The 22181-nt window shown below is 41.0% G+C and overlaps 3 protein-coding genes, 2 long non-coding RNA genes and 2 other non-coding genes across 7 annotated transcripts; all 7 read left to right on the forward strand.

The window, feature by feature from the left end:
* Positions 1-585: 585 nt before the first annotated feature.
* On the forward strand, positions 586-657 carry TRNAH-GUG. The gene has a single exon. It is a non-coding gene; the product is annotated as a tRNA-His (tRNA).
* Positions 658-1625: 968 nt separating this feature from the next.
* On the forward strand, positions 1626-3896 carry LOC104454285. The gene is made up of 3 exons (XR_727233.3): positions 1626-1779; positions 2964-3071; positions 3301-3896. It is a non-coding gene; the product is annotated as an uncharacterized LOC104454285 (long non-coding RNA).
* TRNAR-CCG lies at positions 2074-2146 on the forward strand. Its single transcript has one exon. It is a non-coding gene; the product is annotated as a tRNA-Arg (tRNA).
* A 100-nt stretch (positions 3897-3996) lies between the features above and the next one.
* Positions 3997-4515, forward strand: LOC104455869 (RING-H2 finger protein ATL52-like). Its single transcript, XM_010070585.2, has one exon. It carries the CDS (start codon positions 3997-3999, stop codon positions 4513-4515), a length of 519 nt encoding a protein of 172 aa, XP_010068887.1.
* Positions 4516-7805: 3290 nt separating this feature from the next.
* Positions 7806-10226, forward strand: LOC104454286. The gene is made up of 2 exons (XM_010069096.3): positions 7806-9500; positions 9708-10226. The coding sequence occupies exon 1, from the start codon at positions 8601-8603 to the stop codon at positions 9453-9455; it is 855 nt and encodes a 284-aa protein (XP_010067398.1). The 5' UTR covers positions 7806-8600; the 3' UTR covers positions 9456-9500; positions 9708-10226.
* A 1177-nt stretch (positions 10227-11403) lies between these two features.
* Positions 11404-12507, forward strand: LOC104454287 (CASP-like protein 4D1). The gene is made up of 3 exons (XM_010069097.3): positions 11404-11754; positions 11825-11960; positions 12122-12507. The coding sequence occupies exons 1-3, from the start codon at positions 11603-11605 to the stop codon at positions 12323-12325; spliced, it is 492 nt and encodes a 163-aa protein (XP_010067399.1). The 5' UTR covers positions 11404-11602; the 3' UTR covers positions 12326-12507.
* A 6702-nt stretch (positions 12508-19209) lies between these two features.
* LOC104455870 lies at positions 19210-21845 on the forward strand. Its single transcript, XR_005552889.1, has 2 exons — positions 19210-19260; positions 21126-21845. It is a non-coding gene; the product is annotated as an uncharacterized LOC104455870 (long non-coding RNA).
* Positions 21846-22181: the final 336 nt, after the last annotated feature.

Consider the following 22181-nt stretch of genomic DNA (forward strand, 5'->3'; position numbering starts at 1 on the left):
ATTAATTAAGAAGTTAATCTACCAAGTGAATTTCAAAAAATGACGTTAATTAGAATGTTTACGGGAACCTTGTTGGCATCATGTCATCAAATTCAAAACTTGTAGAAGATGAGAATTCGAATATGGCAAAGTCCATTGCGTGCTTATCCACAACGTTGGATCCAACGCATCACTTTGACCTCGTCACCAGTACAGCAACTTTGGCGGTTTCTTCTTCAATCTTGTCACCCAAATATGGAAGTTCCATTTTTTTTTCCTTTTTGTTACCCAATGATACGGTATGCTAATTACGTAGGTGAATCGGGTAAGACGTAGATTCTTAACATGATTAGGCAATTTTGGATAAGTACTATTGATTTACTCAATCCAACCTCATAGAGAAATAGATGAGTTTTCAACAAATCAATTGAAAAAGCATATTATTTGAATCAATACACTTTTCTCAAAGAGCACTATCTAGGATCATTTTGATGGCTTTGGATTACCTCCCTTTAGCGAGATATACTTTTATCATTCGTTTATAAACGAACCATTGTGCAATCCATTTGTATTATATATAAAAATGTAGGAGACCTTCATCATCTAGTGGCTGTAGTTTAGTGGTAAGAATTCCACGTTGTGGCCGTGGAGACCTGGGCTCGAATCCCAGCAGCCACAATATTTGTAACCTTTTTCTTTATCATATATTCTTTACTTTAACTTCTTTCTTTTATAAAATCTGGGAAATTTATTTAGCCCAATTTTGTTCACGAGACGGTGAAATAGGTCGTGTTAACCGGTACCTCGCATTTTCACTAAACATAAGATATATAATCAATTATTAGCCTTTTTTTTTGTCAGAAAATTAATTTTCTTGACGTGATTGTGAAATGGGGCATATTAACTGATACTTTGCATCTTAACATATAACTTATAAACAATTTTATTTTCAAATGCACATTACATTTTAAGAACTCGTTGCATCAATAATTATGAAAACTTTTCCAAAATGAATGTTTGATCAAAATTTTGAGAAATTGAAACTTCTATCAGCCTTATTTGGTTTATATCATAATTGAATTTGTTATTTGATAAATAGCATTAACCACGCATTCGAAGAGTATTATTTATAAAATTAAAAAATTGATGCACATATAACAAATTTATCCTTAATAATTTTATTAAATTTTACAATCAAAATATAAAGTTGGATGATATGTGAGAATTGACAAGATACAAATTTTGGGTTTTACTCTCCATTTGTCATAAATATATTAATTTGTGATTTTTCATGATATAATGTAATTTAATAAAAATTAATTATGAGTAAATTTGTTATAAATATATTAGTTTGGAATTTTTGATGGTGTAAAAATTAATATGGGATAAATCTATCAGGTACCGATTTTGACTCTTTTATGGTTAAAAAATTAATTTGGAATAAATTTATCAAATTATATGAGTTTGAGATTTTCGTAATACTTTTTTTTTAATACAGTTAAAAGGTGGGGAAGAAAAAAAGAGAGAGAGAGAAAGGGGAGAAAGTATGGGCCTTGGGGTTGGAAGAGGCCCAATCCAGAATCTACGGCCCCTTCACGGGCGCGGGTTAGGATTGCGACGGCGATCGTCGCGACAAAAACCTTCAAAGCCGCCGACGAAGAAGAAAACAGAGAGACAAAACAGGAGGATCGTCCTCTTTTGTCTCCACCCGTCCGATTCAGATCCGATCATGGTCCCTTCCCCGGCGTTTTCTCTCGCCTCACCGTCGCCATCATCGCCGCCGCCGCCGCCGCCACCACGGTACACCTCTCTCTCTCTCTCTCTCTAAGTGTTCCGGTCAGTTAGCGTGATGATTACGTGATTAGTGTCGTCGCGACAGCGGATCTCCGATCCGATCCGTGGCTAATCCCGTTTCAGGTTTTCTTTTTGTCCATCGCGATCGCGATGGTACTTATGTTTTGCTGAGAATGCTAATGATGTTTGAAAAGCGAGCGGCGCTCGCCTGAGGGACGAAGCATCTTTCGCGACGCTGCTCCCGAGCGAGGGTTTCTCAGGGGTTTAAGTGGGGGCTTTGTTTGGAGAGGACGAGGTTGCGATCGCATAGCGGAGTGGATATCGCGTTAGACTCCGAATCTAAAGGTCGTGGGTTCGAATCCCACTGCGATCAATCGCTCTGTTCTCCTTTTCTTTTCTTTTTTCCTTCCGTATTTATTTCCGTTATTTTCTTACCTCAGGATTCACTGAATCTGTGGTCTTTTTCATGGATTTTTGATTGAATGAATGACGAATTTTCTGAGGAAATGCTGCAAATGCGGATCCTAAGCTGCTTGTGCTCGAGTTTGCGTGTTCTCTGAGCAGTGTCTTATCCCATGGAAAATGTTTCGGAGTCTCGTTTTTAGTATCCCCGTGCACTTCTCTAGTTTCATTGATTTGGGTACTAAGCTTTGGCACGAGTTGACCAATAAGTTGCTTCAGTGAATGAAGGAAAGAGTTTACGGTTCGTGGGCAGGATCTCAGAAAACTGAGTCGTCGTCAGGACAATACTCTTCTGCCCTTACAAAAAGGTTTTACTGGAAGGAATTTATTAAACCTGCAGGGGGAAAAAACATAAGCTTTACAAGAATTATGATGCCGAGGTCTAAATGCTTGAGGACTGTATATACAAATGCTCTTAAAATGAATGAAATTAGTGTAATGGCATCCTGGTGCCTTAACTGTTTCTTCCACCTTGGCTTTCATGCAAACAAACCTTAAGAACAGCATGGTTCTCTGGGGCTTACTCATGAACCAGACAATCGTTCACTTCCAGTTACATGTCTTTGTGCTTTTTGTTTGCCTTCAGCTAGTGTGGGAGGGGGCAGAACACTAATTGGACAAACTCTTTTGGGGCTGTGTATTTGTTTTTCGCTATCTGAGATTATTTTGAGCTATTGCTATTTTGCTCTAATGATTTTGCTCGACTAATTAATGAGTTGTTATGACAGTCTCTTCATTCATGCATCCTACGCTTCACCTGGTGGCTAGGACCATTGTCCTTGACCTGAGGAGCAGCCTCAAATCTGTTGATGGATAATATCTGAAGGGACAAGAGAGTAAGTGACAATTATTATCCTCCCTACCCCATCATATTTTCTCTGTAGCTGGGAGTAAATTCTCTAGTTTAAGTAGGCTTATGTCCACTCGATTGCTAATGCTATGAGTTGAAAACTTTTGCATGTTCTATTATGCTCCGTTGCTCGACTTTTCTTGTCCACTTTCATCTACATGATGCAGCCGTAATACTCTTCTCCATCCTTCTGATTGTGTGCCTGGCGTCTGCAGAATCCTAAGATCCAACGGATAGTAACAGAGCGGAATCGCGCAAATAGGTAGAGAGCAGAATCGTGCAGATTGGAAGTCTGTTCTGTATGGACTTTGTGCCGAGTGATATATGCTAAACAAATCCTACTTTGCCTGGCATCCGCATACTGGGTTAGACTCTGAATGAAAGGAGCAGCCAGAACTCGTTTCAGCTACTTGGGATCATTTTGCATATTCAGCTGTGGCCACATCACACGAGAAGGAAATGGTTTTGCAAGGGGTTTGTTGATTAGCTGTGAAACTGCTTTCACCTTGCCGGGATCCCTACCTCCATTGGGTGAGAAGGAAGGGGAAAAGAAATAAACACACGTCTTGGAGATGATGGCAAGGTCGGATGCACATAGAACACGAGGATTGCAATTATTCTGTAATAAGAAAAGAGACCAGATTCGTTTGTGTAAATTAATGAAGTGTTAAGTTGATGCTTTTACCTCCAAGAAGAATATGTCACGAGCACCGCATTTGCTTCGGTAAGATCGCACGACTGAAAATGAGATTATAAATGACGATTTTTGTCCTGATTCTGTGATTTGGAATTGAACTGTATTGTATTATAATCTGCACATGTGAGACACTAAAATTCTTGCAGTCCCCGTCATTTCTATGTAGAAATGCCCTTAAACTATTCCTGTAAGCATTGGTTACTATCTTTGCTTGATGGGGAATGAGAATAGCTCCATCGGAGACACCCAATTAACTGTCCTCCTGATCGGGGTGGCAACTGCCGCGCTCGTGGTGACGATCTACCACTGCTTACCCGTCGGCTGGTGCAGGCCCCACCCTGCCAATAACCGGCCCCAGCGGCGACGGGCTACCGAGGCCTTAGAGACACCAAGCAGCATCGAGAACTCGGCCATTCACCTGATTCCGGCCCACAAGTATCAGAAAGGCGACAAGATGGTGGGCAAGGATGGCGTGTGTGCGATATGCTTGAGCGAATACGAAGAGGAAGAGGAGCTGCGCACCTTGCCGGAGTGCATGCACTCGTTCCACGTGCCGTGCATCGACATGTGGCTGTACTCGCACTCGAGTTGCCCAATGTGCCGCTCCGACACCACCCCCTCACCGCAGATAATCCCGATGAGGAGGCTCGGCTCGGCCGGCAGCGAGGAAGCGGATCAAGAAGTCACTGTTACATTGGAGGGCATCGTCGTGCAGCCTCATCAAGTGCTGTGAAAATTGGCCCTTAGTGCTTTCTTGTTTTTCCTCGAAGAGAGTGTTGTCTACAATTTCGTGCATAAATGGAGTTAGGGAGAAGGAGCAAGAATTCCCCAATTTCCCAAACAAGCGAACTCCATATCTTGTCTGCATGGAAGATGTATAGATTCAATTAAGAATTGTGTGCTAAGATCAAAGCGGGCGTCCTCAAATTTGGCTGAAAATCTCAGGTCTTGAGCTGGTTTTTGCTGGTTATTCCAGATTGGTTGAACCTTGTAAAACAGACTTGATTATGATAACCAAAGAACAAAAATCTTATCATCGGCCCCCAAATCAGGTTTTATCGATCGACTTTATAAGCATATCCTCTCTCTCTCTCTCTCTCTCTCTCTCTCTCGTGAACTCTAAACCTTCATGGGGACCAACAATCATCTATACCAACCGCAAGAGGCAGAAAAAACAAAGGAACAAAGGCGACCTTTATTGGGCCAAGAGGGACCCTGGAGACTTCTGAAATTTCAACCATTGTCCCCGCCGTATGCAAAATATGGAAGATACGCGTCATGCTCGGGGACCATCCATTTTTTCTCCCCAGAAAGTTTAGAACTCTATTAAATTCGTTTCACTGTTTGCTAATGTAAACTATGCTCGCGCGAATCGTCAATGGTTGGACTTGGTTGATCCTTTGGTTTGATGTCTTGTTGGTTGGTCTTGTTAACAACGGACTGTCTTTTAGTGCATTGTTTAGTGACAGGAATGTGGCGTGAGAAGTGTGCAAAAAAATCACCCTCCGCATGATAATTATGAGATTTTGTATAATCGCTATCAATTGTTTTAAAAACTTAACCTATTAAATGAATGCATGATTTCATATTTGAATATTCTAAGTGAAAATATATAATAATCAAGGGAGATAAATAGGGGCTTGAAAGATTTGGTCTTACTCCGATATCACGTGAGAAGTGTGGAAATATGTAATTGGGAAGGCAAACCAGGGCCTAGAAGGACTCAAATTCGGGATATTTTGCTATGGTATCATATGAGATTTTGTGAGACATTATCAATTATTTTAAAATTTTAAGTCATTAGATGAAAGCATGATATAATATTTAAAAATTCTAATAATAGCAACTCTTCTAACACTTCTTTGAAGGAAGTTCATAACATTCTAATTGTTTAGAGACGATTTGTTTAAGTGGCCACGTCATTTGTAGTAATCCCAATAGTTCTTGTAATTACGGGATTTAAGAATTCTATGAGATAGTTTTTATATCGTACTATCGGATTTACTAGAAATGAAGCTAGGCACAATTTAATAATTAGTGAGATCTATACATGTATAGATTGTGACCAATCGCTATGTAAGCCGGACCATACACGACAAATTGAATGTAATTCACATTAGCACTAAAGAAACACATGATTAGAAAAGTTGACACATTTTTCTCATATAGCCCGGATAGAAACACGAGGAAAGTCAACTTGAATTGCAACAAACTAAACAACATCACCCCATGATGAACCCCACGATGTTCAACTTTGGCTGCTCATTGAAGGTATGCTCTACTCTAGCACTTATAACTACTGAGATGCTTGTTGGCAACTTCACTCATGGATGCCGCTGGCAATTGAAAGAGAGTCCCACAACAAACAATATTCATGGTAGGCATCAAGTATTGACAAAACTAAAAGGTTATAAAAGATGACGTGACAAAAGACGGAGATGCATTACCGTCCTAAAGATGAGCAGAGATTAGAATGAAGCTTTACATGTTGATAGAGACGAAGATGTCGATGTTGCTGGCCATGGGAAGGGAATAGAGAAGCCCATGGTTGAGACAATGATTGAGACTAATGGCAAGAAGAAAGAAAAATCTAGTTGATTGGGGTCCTTTTCTCTTTGTGGCTCTGGTAAAATATCTTATCTTTAATAAAGACTATATACATACTCAATTAACTTTTCATTACACTTTATTAGAAAATGGTTTTTATACCCAAACAATATGCATAGGAAATGAAATAATTTAAATAAAAAAATTAATTATCTTAAACAATAACGAAATATCAAAGAATATCCTTAATATTGAATAATATCTCTAGTAATAATCTCTAATACGGAATTCTCTAATATCCATAATTATAGTTTAAAATACAACCCCAACTACAGGACAAATGAAGGAGGAACATGCTAAATCAGTCAATCAGTCACATTCAGTTCATGTTCAAGCTGTCACAGCTTGAAAAGATAATTAAATGCCTTCAATCAACCATACATATACGGATCATGCATCTGTTTATTAATGATGACAAATGTATCCAGCACTTGAGACCCACATTTTTGCCACTTTGATCGTGTGCGAGGACCCTTATTGAATGAAGTGTAAACATCCGTGCAACATCCTGGCACTTCATCTCCTGTCCATCAATGTCTAAACGTCGGTCCCTTCAACCGCCAGAAGAAGCAGATGGCTGAGCTCATCTACCAGAAGCCAAATTCTAGACCAGATCAATAATTTAAAGAAAGGGGAAATATATATAGTTGATCAGGGAGAGAGAAGTTAGCTTATCTGCTCACTAAAGTTCAAAGGGCCTTCAACAGTTTTTTGGACTTCTATGCTTGAAGCCTTGAACTTAGATCATGTTCATGCCCAACAACTCATGCCCGACCATTGGCAAGACTGTTCTTCTGATTTGAGTCTGCTATTGCCCGACTCAAATAATTCACAATCTGATAAACTGAATGGTTTTGATGCCAATAGTCGAGTCATGTCTTGTCATTGATGTTAAGCGCAAAGTCAGGAGACCAGTTCGACCACGAAAAATGGAACTGAACAGATCCCATTACTGAGATTTAAACTCAGCTTAAAGCTCGAGTTGTTCATTGTTGGAGCGACTTGATGATAACTTCCCAGCAAAGCACACCAAAAAATTCAAACCCGAACCTTTTGCTCCTCATTTTCTATCAGGGCATTAATTAAGGATTTGAATTAAAAGATGCCATCCTTTAAAGCACTTGGGGAGTTGAGACAATGAGCAACCCCCAGTCAATCACACAGAATCACATGGCCACGCTCAATGTGGACTTTTGAAAATAGCTGGGGGAATTTCATGTCAAAGTGGACACAGATTCTGAAGCTTTTTCCATGAGGATTCTGCATGTACAGAAGTGCCCTCCCAAGCCAAGAGCAGTGAGAGCTCTGCGGTGGAAAAGTACATGCACAGGAGGGGCAAGTTTGTACATGCACTGTTGGAAGTTCCACTCGTTAAATGATTTTAAAGGCACATCCTTTTCCTTCCATTTGTGATCCCATGTGCGCGTCCCTCGAGGGACGTGATTTTCCAACCAATATAAAAAGGAGACAATCAGTAAAGTATATTGCCGACTTTCCTTGCCTCTTTCTCTCGTTGCTGTAATCATCTCCCTCTTCACTAAACATAGTATCCACATGCTTTACTCCCCATGAAAAAAAACGGGGGGCAAATTTTTTTTGTTTGCTGGTGCCCGGTGAATTCTTAGATAGAGTGAAGGTGCTTCAGGAGCCTCATGGCCGTCACATGGCGACAGTAAAATTTATCCAAAAGTTAACTTGTGATGCTCTTGCGTTGGAAGAAGAAGGGAAGAGCTGAAGCTGCTTCTTCTTCATCGTCCCTCCTGGTGATTTGTGGATGGTGATGTTTGAGGAAAGAAAGCATCTTTGGGTTTGTTTTGGACAGGTGGGTGATGTGAGTTTGTTCTCAGCTGATAAAGTGGGCATTTTTCACCACCAGCTTCTTATCTGTTGATGAAGCGGCGAGAGATTCGGAGCCACCGCGACTGAGCTCGATCAAGTGAAGTTGTTCTTGAAGGGTTAACTGTTTGTTAGTCGTGATCAGAGAAAAGATTGAAGCTGCTCTCAGAAGTCCAGGGCAAGGTTCTTTTTCTTTGGCAGTTTTGCAATGTGGTCTGCAGAGTGGTTTGCTCTAACATGCATTTGGGATTTGGGTAATTCAGATAGTGACTTTTCTTAATTTATCTATTTAGTAATTATTTGTAATAAGGCAAAGTAGCTTCTCTTCCCTTGATTAATTTAGAGAAGGACTGGAAAAGGGGGAGGGGGAAAAAGATGAAATCTTTGAGTGGAATTGGACTGGGGTTGAGTGTGGTCTTTGGTTGCCTTGTTTTAGCCCTGTTTGCAGAATTCTACTATTTGCTCTGTTGGAAAAAGAGGTTCACAAACAGAACAATTGAAGAAGGCTATAACAATACTCCAACTAAAGAGCTCCTTCACATTTTCTGCTGTAAAAAGCCATCTTCTTTGAGCCAAACAGCTTTGAATCCCCAAGAGCTCCCTTCCTCAGGAATAATCTCTGATACCCAGTTGAATGGTTCACAGAATCAGCTACAACAAGTCCACTCAAACAAGGATATTCTGGTAAAACCATGTGAAGAGGAGAGCATGGAGACAGAGCTCATGAGGCTGCACAAGCTTGGAGGGCCTCCCAGATTTCTCTTCACCATTGTTGAAGAGACAAAGGAAGACTTGGAGTCAGAAGATGGCAGGTCCAGAGGCGAAAAGGGCTCAAGAGGAAAGAGCTTGAGTGAATTGCTTTTCACAGTGGAAACCCCATTTCTCACTCCTCTGGCCTCTCCATCTCTCTTCACACCCCCTCTCACTTCCCCTGCGAACACATACCATAACCCGCATGGATTCAACCCTCTCTTTGAGTCCTCAACTGATGCAGAGTTCAACAGAATCAGGGCATCACCACCTCCAAAGTTCAAGTTCTTGCAGGATGCAGAAGAGAAGCTGAGAAGGAAAATGAGAGAGAACTCTGAGAGGAATGTTGTCAGAACCGGCGGTCACATTCATCACGATAGTAAGAGTCAGAAAGTTACTGATTCAAAGTCTATGAGAGATGATGAGGAAGATGGGTCATTCATCACCATCCTTATTGATAAAAACAGGAGAGAAAAGTGAATCACCAACATCATCTCTCCTCCGCCCCAACTAAAGACTTGACAGGTACGCTTGCTCTATCTATTCTAGCCTCTCAGTCTTTCATTATCATCACCCAGATTGACTCCAACATCGAAACAGGTGCGTCTAGCATTAGCATATGTCAATTAAGTTTCTTTCCTTTACCCATTTCCTGTCATGAGTTGTTTAGACCAATTTTTTTCAGTACATGTTTCTTAAATTTTTTTTTTATGGGTTTTAAATTTCATGCAGTTTCTTAGTTAATCCAATCCACAGCAACCCTTGTATGATGAACCGCGAATTAGTGAACTTTCAAGAGGGGAGAAGAAGAAAATATCCTGCAAAATGATGTAGAAGTGAAAAGGTGGGTCTCAAGGCAAGCGGAGGACCTGTGGGTTTACTTTCCTTTTTTTTTTTTTAATCCAACTCCAGGCCTCCTCCTGAATTTTTACCTGTGTAATCATTCTTGTGAGGGAAGGTGCTGCCAAATACTGATGCTTCAGTCAAAAGCACTGTCATTCTTGTTTCTTCCCTTTATTTCAACAATATTGTTGTTCTTTCGTGCCTGTAAAATTTTTGTCTGCTTTCTTGTGATCTTTTTTCTTTCTTTATTAACATATGGCAATGGACACCGACTTCTCGCCGGTTCCATGTCCTGATGCACAAAGATATTGCCACTGTCATGTCATTGAATATATAACCACACATTGATGCTTTGTACCATACCTAGCTAAAGATCAACCTCTTAAGTGAATAAAGTATTAAGCATCACATCATTCAGGTTTTTCTTAACCGCTATTCGGGACATCCTGTAGATCGAGGCCTCTGGAATAGTCATTAGTCCGCTAAATGGAGATGACAACGGAGGGAAAAAAGCCAAAAAAGCAATGAAGGGATTTTTATGAGGCGGACCAGGTACATGATGATGAACTTTTAATCTGTCTGTGCATTAAATAAAATTCTGCAAGATTGAGCAAAGGGACAAGAACAAAGGACAAGGTTTGGGGAAAGAGAAAGTGGCAAGAGCGACTTGTGAGATGACCTGTTGGGCTTTTTCACAAACAACAAAAAGATGCAAATTTGACCCGTGATCTAATTGTCTTTTCCTTTGTGGGAATTGACGGGGAGAGAGAGAGAGGCGTAGTCTTTTTTGCCTACTTGAAGAATCGTTGTTGGCGTTGTTGGCGTTTGCTTCATTCTCCTCCTAGTTTTTGCTCATTATTCAATGGTTGATCCATTTTCTTATACATGCATACATGGAACTACGGTTTAAAAAAGCAAAATAGTGTACGGATGAACCAGGAATCGAAGTAAAAGCTTGAGAAACAGCATTTATCGGGAGATGCTTCCATCGCCGACCACATGATGTGTCCGAGTTTATGAGCTGCTGCGACGATGACAAACTGTATTTGCATTACAATGTGGGTTGAACATGGAACGACAATTTATGCCGATCTATGAATTCACACATGCGATTCTGTATTATGAATGAGGTTTTTATTTGGTCTAGGATGCGAGAGTTGCGAAAATATAATTAGAGTATGGTTTCTCTAGAAATTGAAATCCATTAATATCTTCGCCTTCTACATATTTCACTGACGGAGATAAAAAGGCGATGAATTTTTTTCGCGATAGGAAAATAAGAAGTAAGATCAACGAAAGAAAAATCCGAGCAAGAAACAAGGTCACCTCTTTTTTTTCTCTTTTCTTCGCATGATTCGCGAAATGAAGTACAGAAAATATTAGATTTGGTCTGAATGCTGTTTGGGCCGAAGAAAAGCTTGATTATTCAAAGTGAAAAAAGGCCTTCCTAATGGGCAAGAACATGCTTGCTCCAGTACGTGTTCGTCCGGTTGGGCCTCGAAGGTTTCGTAAGGCATTAGTCAGTGGAGTGATGAACACTTTCAGGTTTTGTGGACGTCGCCCTCGGAGATGGCGTTGTCGAGTCACTCTCGTCACCAACCCATATGACGCAGGTTGAGCCCAGGAGTAAGCGATGGGGATGAATAGATTAGTATAACCTGCTTGAGTGTTAGGTTTGAAGGACAGGACATAGAGGAGAGATCAAAGCAATAGAAGACGTGCGAAAGAAAGTTCCATAAGGTCGGCCGGAGGCGAAAGCAAGGGCGGCACCACCAGCGCCTTCGATGGCTTCGAGAGCTTTGATCCTCACGTTGAGACTCCTCACGCTGGTCTTCCTCGTCATATCGTTGGTGGTCTTGACGACGAACACCTCCACGATGCAGATATACTTCAACATGGAAGTCCAAATCCGGTTTAGGGATGTCTACGCATACCGGTGAGTTCGTGCTGTGTGATCTTGCTCGATCAACTTCTGCATCTTCTTCATGTCTAGGAACGCTGTGCAGGTACATGCTAGGAACCATGGTGGTCGGAACAGCATACACTCTCATCCAAATTGCGCAAACACTTCACCGCATGTGCAAGGCGAATCAACTGATAAGCCGAGACGGTGTCACTCTCTTTGATTTCTTTGCAGACCAGGTATGTCGATATAAAAATTCATTAACCTAGCGATACACACTGGTTGATGTATAATAGCTTATGTATGAATCGGATTCGGGCTATTGACACATGAGTTGAATCGACTGATCTTGAAGAAGAACCTCACCAGTGACCTAGAGTTTTGTGTTGATACTTCACAGATCGCATCGTATGTACTGGCGACCGGATCGGCTGCAGGATTCGGGGTGACAAAGGACCTGAAGTCAGTGTCTGACGCTGTGGGTTTGCCCTACGACAAGTTCTTCGACAAGGGTTATGCGGCTGCGAGCCTCCTCCTCTTCGCCTTCGTCTGCGCCGCGCTTCTCTCGATTCTATCTTCATTTGGCCTCCCTAAGAAATTTTGATTATACTCTTTTCTTCCACTTTCCAGAATTGTTATTGAATGTGTTTTGCTGGCACTGAGGCGTGGGATGTATATAGTTTATATTATGTGAAATATTGGGTAGTGCATTAAGACATCTATAAAATAGTCGTCCTTGTTATTAATTGAAGACCGTTCTTAATAAATCTAACATCACTCTTTGGACGCTTTCTGATAGGTTGATGTATATTTTTGAGCAGCAGCGACAAGGCAAAGGCCAACTTTCTAACAGTCAATTGAGAACTGGATTAGAAAATCCAAGTTGCTAAGAAATTTTAGCGGAAGTAGTAATTAAATTTGAGTTCTCAATCAATTGTCGGAACACCTGGTACTTACTTTTGTTCTAACTTCACGACACCAGCATGAGCAAGAGACGGATAGTGTGCCCAATTTACCTGGTCTTAGCGATCCTCGCAACACCACCTTGAGGTTGCGCAACCTCTAGCCTCAGCTAAGGTCACGTCGGTGCTGAATTCGTGCGACCTCTGGGGAGGGCCACCGATGCCATCCACGTCGTGCGATGTTAGTCAGATCTGCATAGGAAAGCTGGTGAAGAATACTAGAATATAGATAATATAATCAAGGCAAAGTTGGAAGAAAAAGAGATCATTAACCCCTGAGGTAGTATCTGGAAAATTCTCAAAAACAATCCCGGGTGAGATTTTCATTGGAAAGGAACTCTGGAAATGCTAGTTTTAAGTCAAAGGGCTATTGGCAAACACCTCAACTAAGTACGTTGCAAATTCTAACCAATAGCATCGTCCAACTTTGGCAATATTCAATAATTCTGAGTCCATCGCGTTGTCCCCTTCATGGGGTCGTGGCGCCCTCGGTTGTTGATTCCCCATTGACTTGAAGAGTCGACCACAGGAACGACCTTTCATGTCTCAACATATTAGCATGGGGACAAGGAGGGTAGCTGGATCCAAAATCGAGCCAGAGATGAGGACCACGGGAACCAAAAGCACCGTCACACCGCGTCTTCGATGGCTTTGAGGGTTCAGAACCCTCAAGTTGAGGCTGGCTGGTCATGGCTTCCCTTGCTGCATCACGCAGCGGCTCTGACGAACGAACGCCCACCTCGCTACTTGGAAGTTGATCTTGCCACCGAAAAGTCGAAGCCCGGTTGGAGGATGTTTGTACCTACAGTTGAGTTTCCCAGAATTTTATGTCCTTATCGTGAGATGCTAAGATCCATGACCGTTTCTGTGGGATGTAGCTGTTGCTGCATTAGATGCAGTTTTGCAGACTCTAGCCGCCTCTTTGCCGTACACATTCAAGCTTCAAGTTAAAAGTAACCCGGGCACAACCACATGCTATATCCGGCCACCATGCACCACCATCTATGGACAATGCTATTTTTTTTTCTTTGATGACCCGGACTCCCACATCGGCCGCACTATAAGGGTCCGACCGGTCAGCCACCAACTAGAGGAGAACTAGCCCGGCTCCACAGACTAGCCTCCATGTAAGTCAAGAATATTATAAGATGGAGGGCAGGGGGACTCGAACTTGGGATCAATCACCCACAAGCCCAAGCCCTTATCACTCCACCAACCCCATGGAGGCGACACTTCCATTAAACATCTCTTCCGAGCATCGCTATGAACCATCAAATATTTTTTTTTCCAAACAAGAAAAATGCAGAACAAATACGCACAAGATGTGAATAAGAAAGTTGAGATGCGGCTAGCGTGAGTTTTTTTAACCTAAAATCCTCATTCGTTTCAATAATTTAAATAGCATACTTCTCGTGGAGAATCACAGTCTAGAATGCCCACAATGGCAAAATTGCATGTTTGGTTAAATGCTTGGATATGGTAAAAATCAAGTCGATGATGAGTGGAAGGAAACAAATGCGCCAAGCGGTCAGTGTTCCGGACAAAGAATGTCTAAAATATGATGGGTTGCTTTTGCTAACGATGGATGATGCGAGCTCATGATTATGGATTTAGCTTATGCATTTCATCGAACATGTAGTTAGCATGGATTGAGAAGAAGGTATTGACCCACACCGGACTCGAGCTCACGTTCAGATTCGAAGGAAATCGACAAGCAGTGTTCAGAATCAACGCAACCAACTTATTCAGACCTTGACACAAGCATGAACCGAAGACAACGAGTCTCCACGTCTTACTTGGAACATGGCAAAGCAGAGGGTTCAACGAGATAAGCGTTTCATCGCGAGAGTCCCTACCCTGCTCGGAGACGGCGAGCTCGAGACGAATCGAGCTATGGCTGGCCGCCTCGCAACGTCTCCGAGGCGAGATCCTCGGGACAAACGGCTAAACCAGGAACAGGGGGATTTACAGAGGATGTGATGCCGAGGAAGAAGGGGGAAGCATCGACCGGGGTTCGAGCACAGCCGCCGCTGCCGGCCGCTCGCTCAGACTCTCAGCTCTCTGTCCGACCTCCCAGTCTCTCTATCGGAATTAATCATGAACAAGGCCGGGCCGGCCTGCCCCGGCCTGGTCTTGCTTTTTTTTTTTTTTTTTTTTAATAATAATTATAATGAAAATTTTATAATGTTTTTAATTTATTTTTCAAATTTTAAATGCTAGTAATGAAAATGCTCTTAATGTCTATATGTCATGCAATTTAATGGAGATTATTTAGGGGTTAGAAATTAATCTATAATTTTCTATACAATTTATGAATGATTAAATGGGTTATCAAAATTTAAATGTCAACAATGGAAAACTCAATTATTCATTCTTAGTATTAATTGTGAACAAGTGAACTAGTCTTAGTAAATCTAATGTGACACTCAATTTTACTTTATCTTTTCTATCTTTAACACTTCTAAATTTTTTTTTTTTTTTTGTGTGTGCTACTTTAACACTTCTGATTGGTTGATATATTCTAGTCAATATCAGCTCCAAGGCAACGCTCACTTGCTAACGATCAATTAAGAAGAGATGGAAATTTAAGTTAATGCATAAGGATTATGGGCCTTTTTATTTATAGGAAATTGACATCTTCAGTTCCTTACCCAACCCTCGAAAAATGAGTGGCTGCTTCCTTACAAACTTGCACGCCACTGGAATTACATCCTTCTATATTCATGTCGTGATTCAAAAGACTGCAAAACAACAATAAGAAATGCTAAAATAAATTATCCAAAAAGTCCCAACCTTATTAAATAACAATAGTTTAGTCCTAAACTTATTAATTATACTAATTTAATTCTAAACATTTTAACAAATTGTAATTTAATTATAAACCTTTCAACTATATTGATTGAATCCTAGATTTTTTTATTATTTGTCAATTTAGTCTTCCCTGGTCAATTTTGACTAGAAATCGTTAATGCGGTAGTTTAGTCATTGCCAATCATGGCGTTGGCCATCTTAGATGACACGGTTGACGTTGATGTAGGCAAATTTTATAATTTTCCTCTTCTTTTTTTCCTTTCATTTCCCTTTTTATTTTAGGGTTAATACCCTAAAAAACCCCGAACTGGTACACTTATGACAAAATTTACCCCAAACTTATTTTTTTGACCATGAAAAATCCCAAACTGGTACACTTGTGACAAATTTACCCCGATTGACTATAAAAAAAATCCTAAATTGGTACATTTATGACAAATTTACCCTAAACTAATTTATTCGACCGCAAAAAACCCAAAACTGATAAATTTGTGACAAATATACTCTTCGCTAAATTGAATTAATACCACAAAAAAATCATAAAAATTGTAAACTTTAACAAACGGATCGTAAAATCCTAAATTGGTATACTAGTTAATTGTCACGTGTCATTTAACTTAATAATTTGATAATAAAATTTAACAAAAACTAACAGAGGGTAAATTTGTCACAAGTATACTAGTTTGGGGTAAATTTGTCAAAAGTATACCAGTTTGGGGTTTTTGGTGGTCAAAAAAATAATTTGAGGTAAATTTGTCACAAGTGTACCATTCTGGTTTTTGGGGTTTTTCAGTATTAACCATTTATTTTATTTTTATTTTTCCTCTTTTCCCTTTATTGGGCCTCATCAATGGCCAATGGAGGTGTTGGCATTAGGCAAGGGCTGCCCTTAGGCTAATGGCACCTACGCTTGGGTTGGCAAGGGCTGCCATTGCCAGATTAATTAAGGGCTCACTTGAGGCTGGTGAGGGCATGTGACATCCCGAAATTCGACCCCGTTTCGATAAAGTGAAATGGGCGCATTTCGTCGACGCGCCTACCTTTTCTCGAGCCGATCACTCACGAGTTAACTAACCTATTGGGTGAAGCCGTTAAGGGATGTATCAGCTGTAAAATCCCTAAAAGCTACCTAATTGGTTGGATTGAGCTAAAATCACGTTCGATCGATTTTTAACCACGAAATTGAACTCGATTTCGGAATCGAATTTTAAGCGCGTCATAATTCTTATTTTTAGGATCCCGTCTCATCGCTCGTCAATTTATTGACGGTCCAAATTTGAAAATAAAGAAATTATCGGAAGAAAAATTGAAACCAAAAGAAAAAGAAAAGAGAAAAGGAAAATTGAAATAAGGAATTATACATTTCCTTTTCTTTTTCCTCTCTCCCTCTCTTTCTTTTCTTTCTTTTCTTTCTCTCTTCTCTCTCCTCTCCCTTTCCCCTCGTGCGAATTCCCCACCGCCCACTTTATCTCTCTTCTTTGACTAGTCAAAACCCCACACCCTTATCTCTCTCTTTTCTCTCCTTTCTCTTCTTTCTTCCTCTGCACGCTCGACCGAACCCCTTTTCTTCTTTCTTCTTCTCCTTCTTTTCTCCACGCCGAGCGAACCAGAAGCTGTAGCTCGCCCTCAGCCGCTTGCCGCTCGTCCCGCTCGCCGCACAGCCGCACCGCCGCCCGCGCCCGTGCGCTCGCCGCCGTCCGCGTGCGCCCAGGCCGCGCAATCCAGCTCGGCCCAGCCCTGTTTCGTCTCTGTTCCGCACCGACCAGCCCATCTCCGGCCACCTCCGGCCACCGCCAACCTCGCCGGACCTCCCCGCGACTCCCTCGCCCTCCGCCGGTTTCCCTCGCCGCCCTAGCCGCCGGAGCAGGCCCGATCGGCTCCGTCCAGCAGACCCACGGAGTGGGTTTCAGCATCTTCGGGCCCGCTTTTGGGCCGTTTCCCGGCCCCGAACCCGAGCCGTGCTTTGGGAACAATCGTTCCTCGCGTCGCCGCCGTCGGATTGATCCGATTTGCGAGCGATTTGGTGAGTAATCTCACTAATCCAGGATTAGTGGCTAATTATGCTTTAAGCTGGTTTAGATTTAATTAATTATGTTTAGGTTGTTAGATTAGAATAAATTAGCAATTATTAGTCAATTGTGATGTGATTTAGATAAATTGATTGTGTAATTAGCAAGTAGACGTGGTCTACTAATTATTGGAAGTGCCTCGGGATTTTTCCCGACCCTTGGTGGGCTCTAATTAGGCTTTTCGGGCCTAAGTGGATATTTTAGTATTTAATTATTAATTTTCGGAATTAAATTAAATAATTATTTATTTTCTGAAAATTCAACTGAGATGGCCCGGGGCCGGAATATTGTGCTGATGACTGTGGTGAAGTCCGTTTATGTAATCGGGCTTTATTTTGAGCTAAATTGAATTTTTAATATTAATTATTTAATTTTCGAAATTAATAAATAAATTAATTATTTTTCGGAAATTAAGATTTTGATGGCCGATGACCGAAATCTCGTGCTGATCGTCGTGGTGCAGTCCGTTTATTTATTTGAGCTCCACGTTGTATGGAATTGAATAAATTGTGATATTTTAGGATTTACCCTAAATTGATTGGAATCGATTGAGATTGAATTATCGATTGGTGAATGGCCAAAAGTATGTTCATTCAGCATTTATAATGCTTTGTTGAGTTAATTTAATTATTTGATTGAGTATTGATTGGTGAATGGCCAAGTATGTTTATTCAGCATTTATAATGTTTTGTTGAGTTGATTTATTTATTTGATTGAGAAATCGTTGGGCATTGGTTGTCGATATTGAAAGTGAACGGTAACCACTGCAAAGAGGACACGTGGCTCGGTGAATTGGAATGTCACCTGGAAAATGCACGTGAGTTCGGTGGTTGAATATGTCACCTTGGGCGAAAAGGTCGCCGAGAGAATGCACGTGGCTCGGAGACTCGGTATGTCGTCCCGGGAGAATGCACGTGGCTCGTGGACAGATTTAGCATCTAAAAGGACACGTGGTCTCGGCGAATTGATGCATCGCTTTGGTGAGATGCACCTTAGAGAATGCACGTGGGTCCAGCATTCCGGAATGGCATCTAAAAGGGCACGTGGTCTCGGCGAATTGATGCATCGCTTTGGTGAGATGCACCTAAGAGAATGCACGTGGGCCCGGCATCTAAAAGGGCACGTGGTCTCGGTGACTGATGCATCACTTTGGCGAAAAGGGTCGCCCGAGAGAATGCACGTGGGCTCAAGGTTCGAGGCACGTGAACTCGGAGACTTGGAATGTCGTCCTAGAGAATGCACGTGGCCTCGCTTTTAGATACTCCTCGTGGGAGAGTGATTTGTTTGACATGTAATCGACTAGGTCGATGCTTTGATTTGATGTGAATTGATTGGGAATGGGAATGACCGAGAGTGGTCTTGTTGGAATATAATCGACTAGGGTCGATTTGATCGATCTTCGATCAAAGTGATATGATTGCTTGGGTGCCTATTATGAATTGTACCGACTTAGGCAGTGGGATCCGAGGCCAAGGTAAGTCCTCGCCCCGTGCGTGTTTAGGCAGCCTTTAGTATAATAGTTTACTAATCGGGCTTAGTGGGGTAGAACTCGCCGAGACGTAGTCTCATCCCAGTTTGGGAAAACCATTTCGGGACCCCGCCGAAGAGCGTGGAGGAGGAATCCGAGAAGGAGAACTCGGAGGTGAGATCGAGGAGAAGGATTTTGGAAGAAGAAGGCAATTCGAGAGAGGCCTTGAGTAAGGCCTAGTTTATCTAAGTTTCGTCTTCTTTGTGATCTCCGTTTTGATGTGAATAGTTTTGAAGTGGTTTGTGTTTTGTATAAAAGTGTGGTTATAAATTTCAATATGAAAAATATGGCCCCGCTTTTTCTATCCCATCGTTTTATTGTCTGGGATTTTAATCGTTCCGCATGTGCTTAAAAAATTAAAAGGGTCGGCGATACATTGTCCGGGATATCGCTTTATAAAATCGACCAAGTGAGACGGATGTGTGCGTGCCCGAGGATCGGGCGTGACAGGGCAACCTTGCCAAACTCGGCGACGGGGACCCTTACCTAAGGTTGGCAATGTCCAGCAAAAAGAAAAAGAAAGGAAAGGAAAAAAAATTAAAAAAATTTAAAAAAATTGTTTACATTAGCTATGCCACATAGAATGATGGGAAAATTGTCCAAAAATTCCTAAACCTAATGTACTTTTGCTAATTTAGTCTTAAACTTTTCAATTTTGTCAATTGAGTCATAAATTTTTTCATCTTATGCTAATTAAATCCATTCGACCAATTTGATGTGGCATTTTTAAAAAATAAGAAATAACATCAATGACAAAAAAAATCCAAGTAAAAAACACTTACTTGAGGTAACCATGCTTAAGGAATGTGTTGAGCTAGAGAATATTGAGTCCAAGAGTCTTGTATGTTTGGATATCAAGACTTATTGGAACTCGACATACATGATGTTGGAAGCACTAAAGTTTCAAATAACTTTAACTCATTGGAATTTCATGATAGTAAATTTGTTGAAGAGCTTTCCAAGGTGAAAGAGTTACCCACTAATGAAGATTGGAAGTATGTTCGTCACTTTCTTCCTTTCTTGAAGTTATTTTTTTATGCGACTTTAAAAGTTTCAGGTACTTCTTATGTCATCAGTAATGATACAGTACGGTGAAAGATGTGTATGGGATTTGTATAATGCTTGACAAATGTTGTGCAAATGAGGATCAAAGCTTGTGGGAAATGGCTAAGAGAATAAAGACAAAATTCAATAAGTATTTTGGCAATGTGAATGACATCAATCTTACCTTGTTCATTGCTTGCATACTTGACTCGTGGCATAAGTGGGATTATGTGAAGTGGATGATTTATCGTGTTTACGAAAGCAAGAAGGTGGAAATTTTACAAGATGAAGTACTGACATCTCTAACATCATTGTTTGAGCAATACCGCACTGGTGTATGTTTCCAGTGCAACCAGAGGCTAAAGGGCACAAGATGGTAAACACGTCAAAGTCTCCTATGGTTGGTGCTGATATTATGACTTCATTGTATCTTAGCTAGCGGAAGGATGTGAATGTTATAATGCTATGTTTGATATCTTAAATTTGGATAGTAAATTATTCTAGATATCCTATCCTCTCTCCTATTGAGCAAGATATTTTGGTCGTGCCCGTCTCAATTGTAGCATCAGAGGCCACATTTAGCACATGAAGTCATGTGCTCGATGTGCTAGGTAACTCCTTGACCCCAACTATGGTGGAGGCTCTTGTATGTGCTCAAGATTAGTTACAATCGACACCACTTTCATGTTCTATTAAGGAGGACTTAGAATAACTCGAAATCTTTGAGTCAGGTAAAAAATATATGCACACATTAATTCTAATTTTCATCATAAATTTATTGCAAAGGCCAATGACAACCATGACGCCAAACTTGATATCAATTTCTCTAGATGATTTATGAAGTTGGAGATTACCATTGGTACTCGACCTTTATATTTAACCCTTGCTTTTTGATGACTTTGTCAATATGATGCTAGTTGATGAATTTGTTTTGGTTTTTGAAGGATCCTATGTGAATTATAAGTCAGTAATATCTTTATCTTTCTGCAGTTATTTGTGGTTGCAGGGCATCTGCTTCTGTTTGTCTCGAGGCATGTGGAAACTGTATTTTGGTACTGTTGTGTATTGCTTTTACTAAGCTCCTTCATTAAGCTCTCCCCTTGTTCAGTGGGTATTGTAAGGCAGAGGATATGCTGGCAGCTAGCAGGTTCTTTATGGAGATGATGGATTGCGGTGTAGTACCAAATGGTGTCATCTGCATGACTCTTATTGATGGTCATTGTAAAGGTGGTGACGTTGGAGAAGCATTCACAATTGTTAAGGTCATGCTCGAGAGGCAGGTGCTGCCGGATGTACATATTCACGGACTGTTGATCTAAGGACTTTCAAAGAATGGGAAACTAAAAGAAGCAATGGAAATTTTTTTCTTAACTCCAGGAAAAGGGCGTAGTGGCTCATATTTTTATTTACAATTCTGTTATTTCTTGTTTGTCTAAACTGGGTAAACTAGCAGACGCTTTTCAACTCCTCGAGGAGATGGGTTCCTAACGTTGTCACTTACGATGCTTTGATTAATGGTCTTTGTAAGTTAGGAGATGTTATTGGAGCTAGGAAGCTGTTTGATGGAATTTCAGCCAGAGGCTTGGCTCCTAATAGAGTGACCTATCCTACAATCATAGATGGACACTGTAAATCTGGCAATTTAAGTGAGGCGTTCCATTTGTTTGATGAGATGTTATCAATGGCAGTTCAACCTGACAGCTTTGTTTATTCTGCCCTTATCGATGGTTGCTTCAAAAAAGGCAATGTAGAGAAGGCTCTTTCTTTGTTTAATGATAGGGCGAACAAAGGCTTTGTATCTACTGTTTCTTTCAATGCTGCAGCAAGGCCCGAGCCATCGAGCTTTGCATCTACTCTATTCTAGTTAATCAAATTTAGGGCAGAAGAGTCATCTTCAAAAGATGCATCAATGGCATTTGAGAACAACGAACATTAGAGTCCCTTACTGTAGCTCGATTCTGGTGGGTGGCTGAAATCCCGAGTCTTTTCCACAAGACGTCGAAGGAGTTCCTTGACGATCTTCTGTTCTGATAAGAGGAGGAGAAA

Source organism: Eucalyptus grandis, chromosome 7 (assembly GCF_016545825.1).
Source record: "Eucalyptus grandis isolate ANBG69807.140 chromosome 7, ASM1654582v1, whole genome shotgun sequence".
In the NCBI taxonomy this organism is placed as follows: domain Eukaryota; kingdom Viridiplantae; phylum Streptophyta; class Magnoliopsida; order Myrtales; family Myrtaceae; genus Eucalyptus; species Eucalyptus grandis.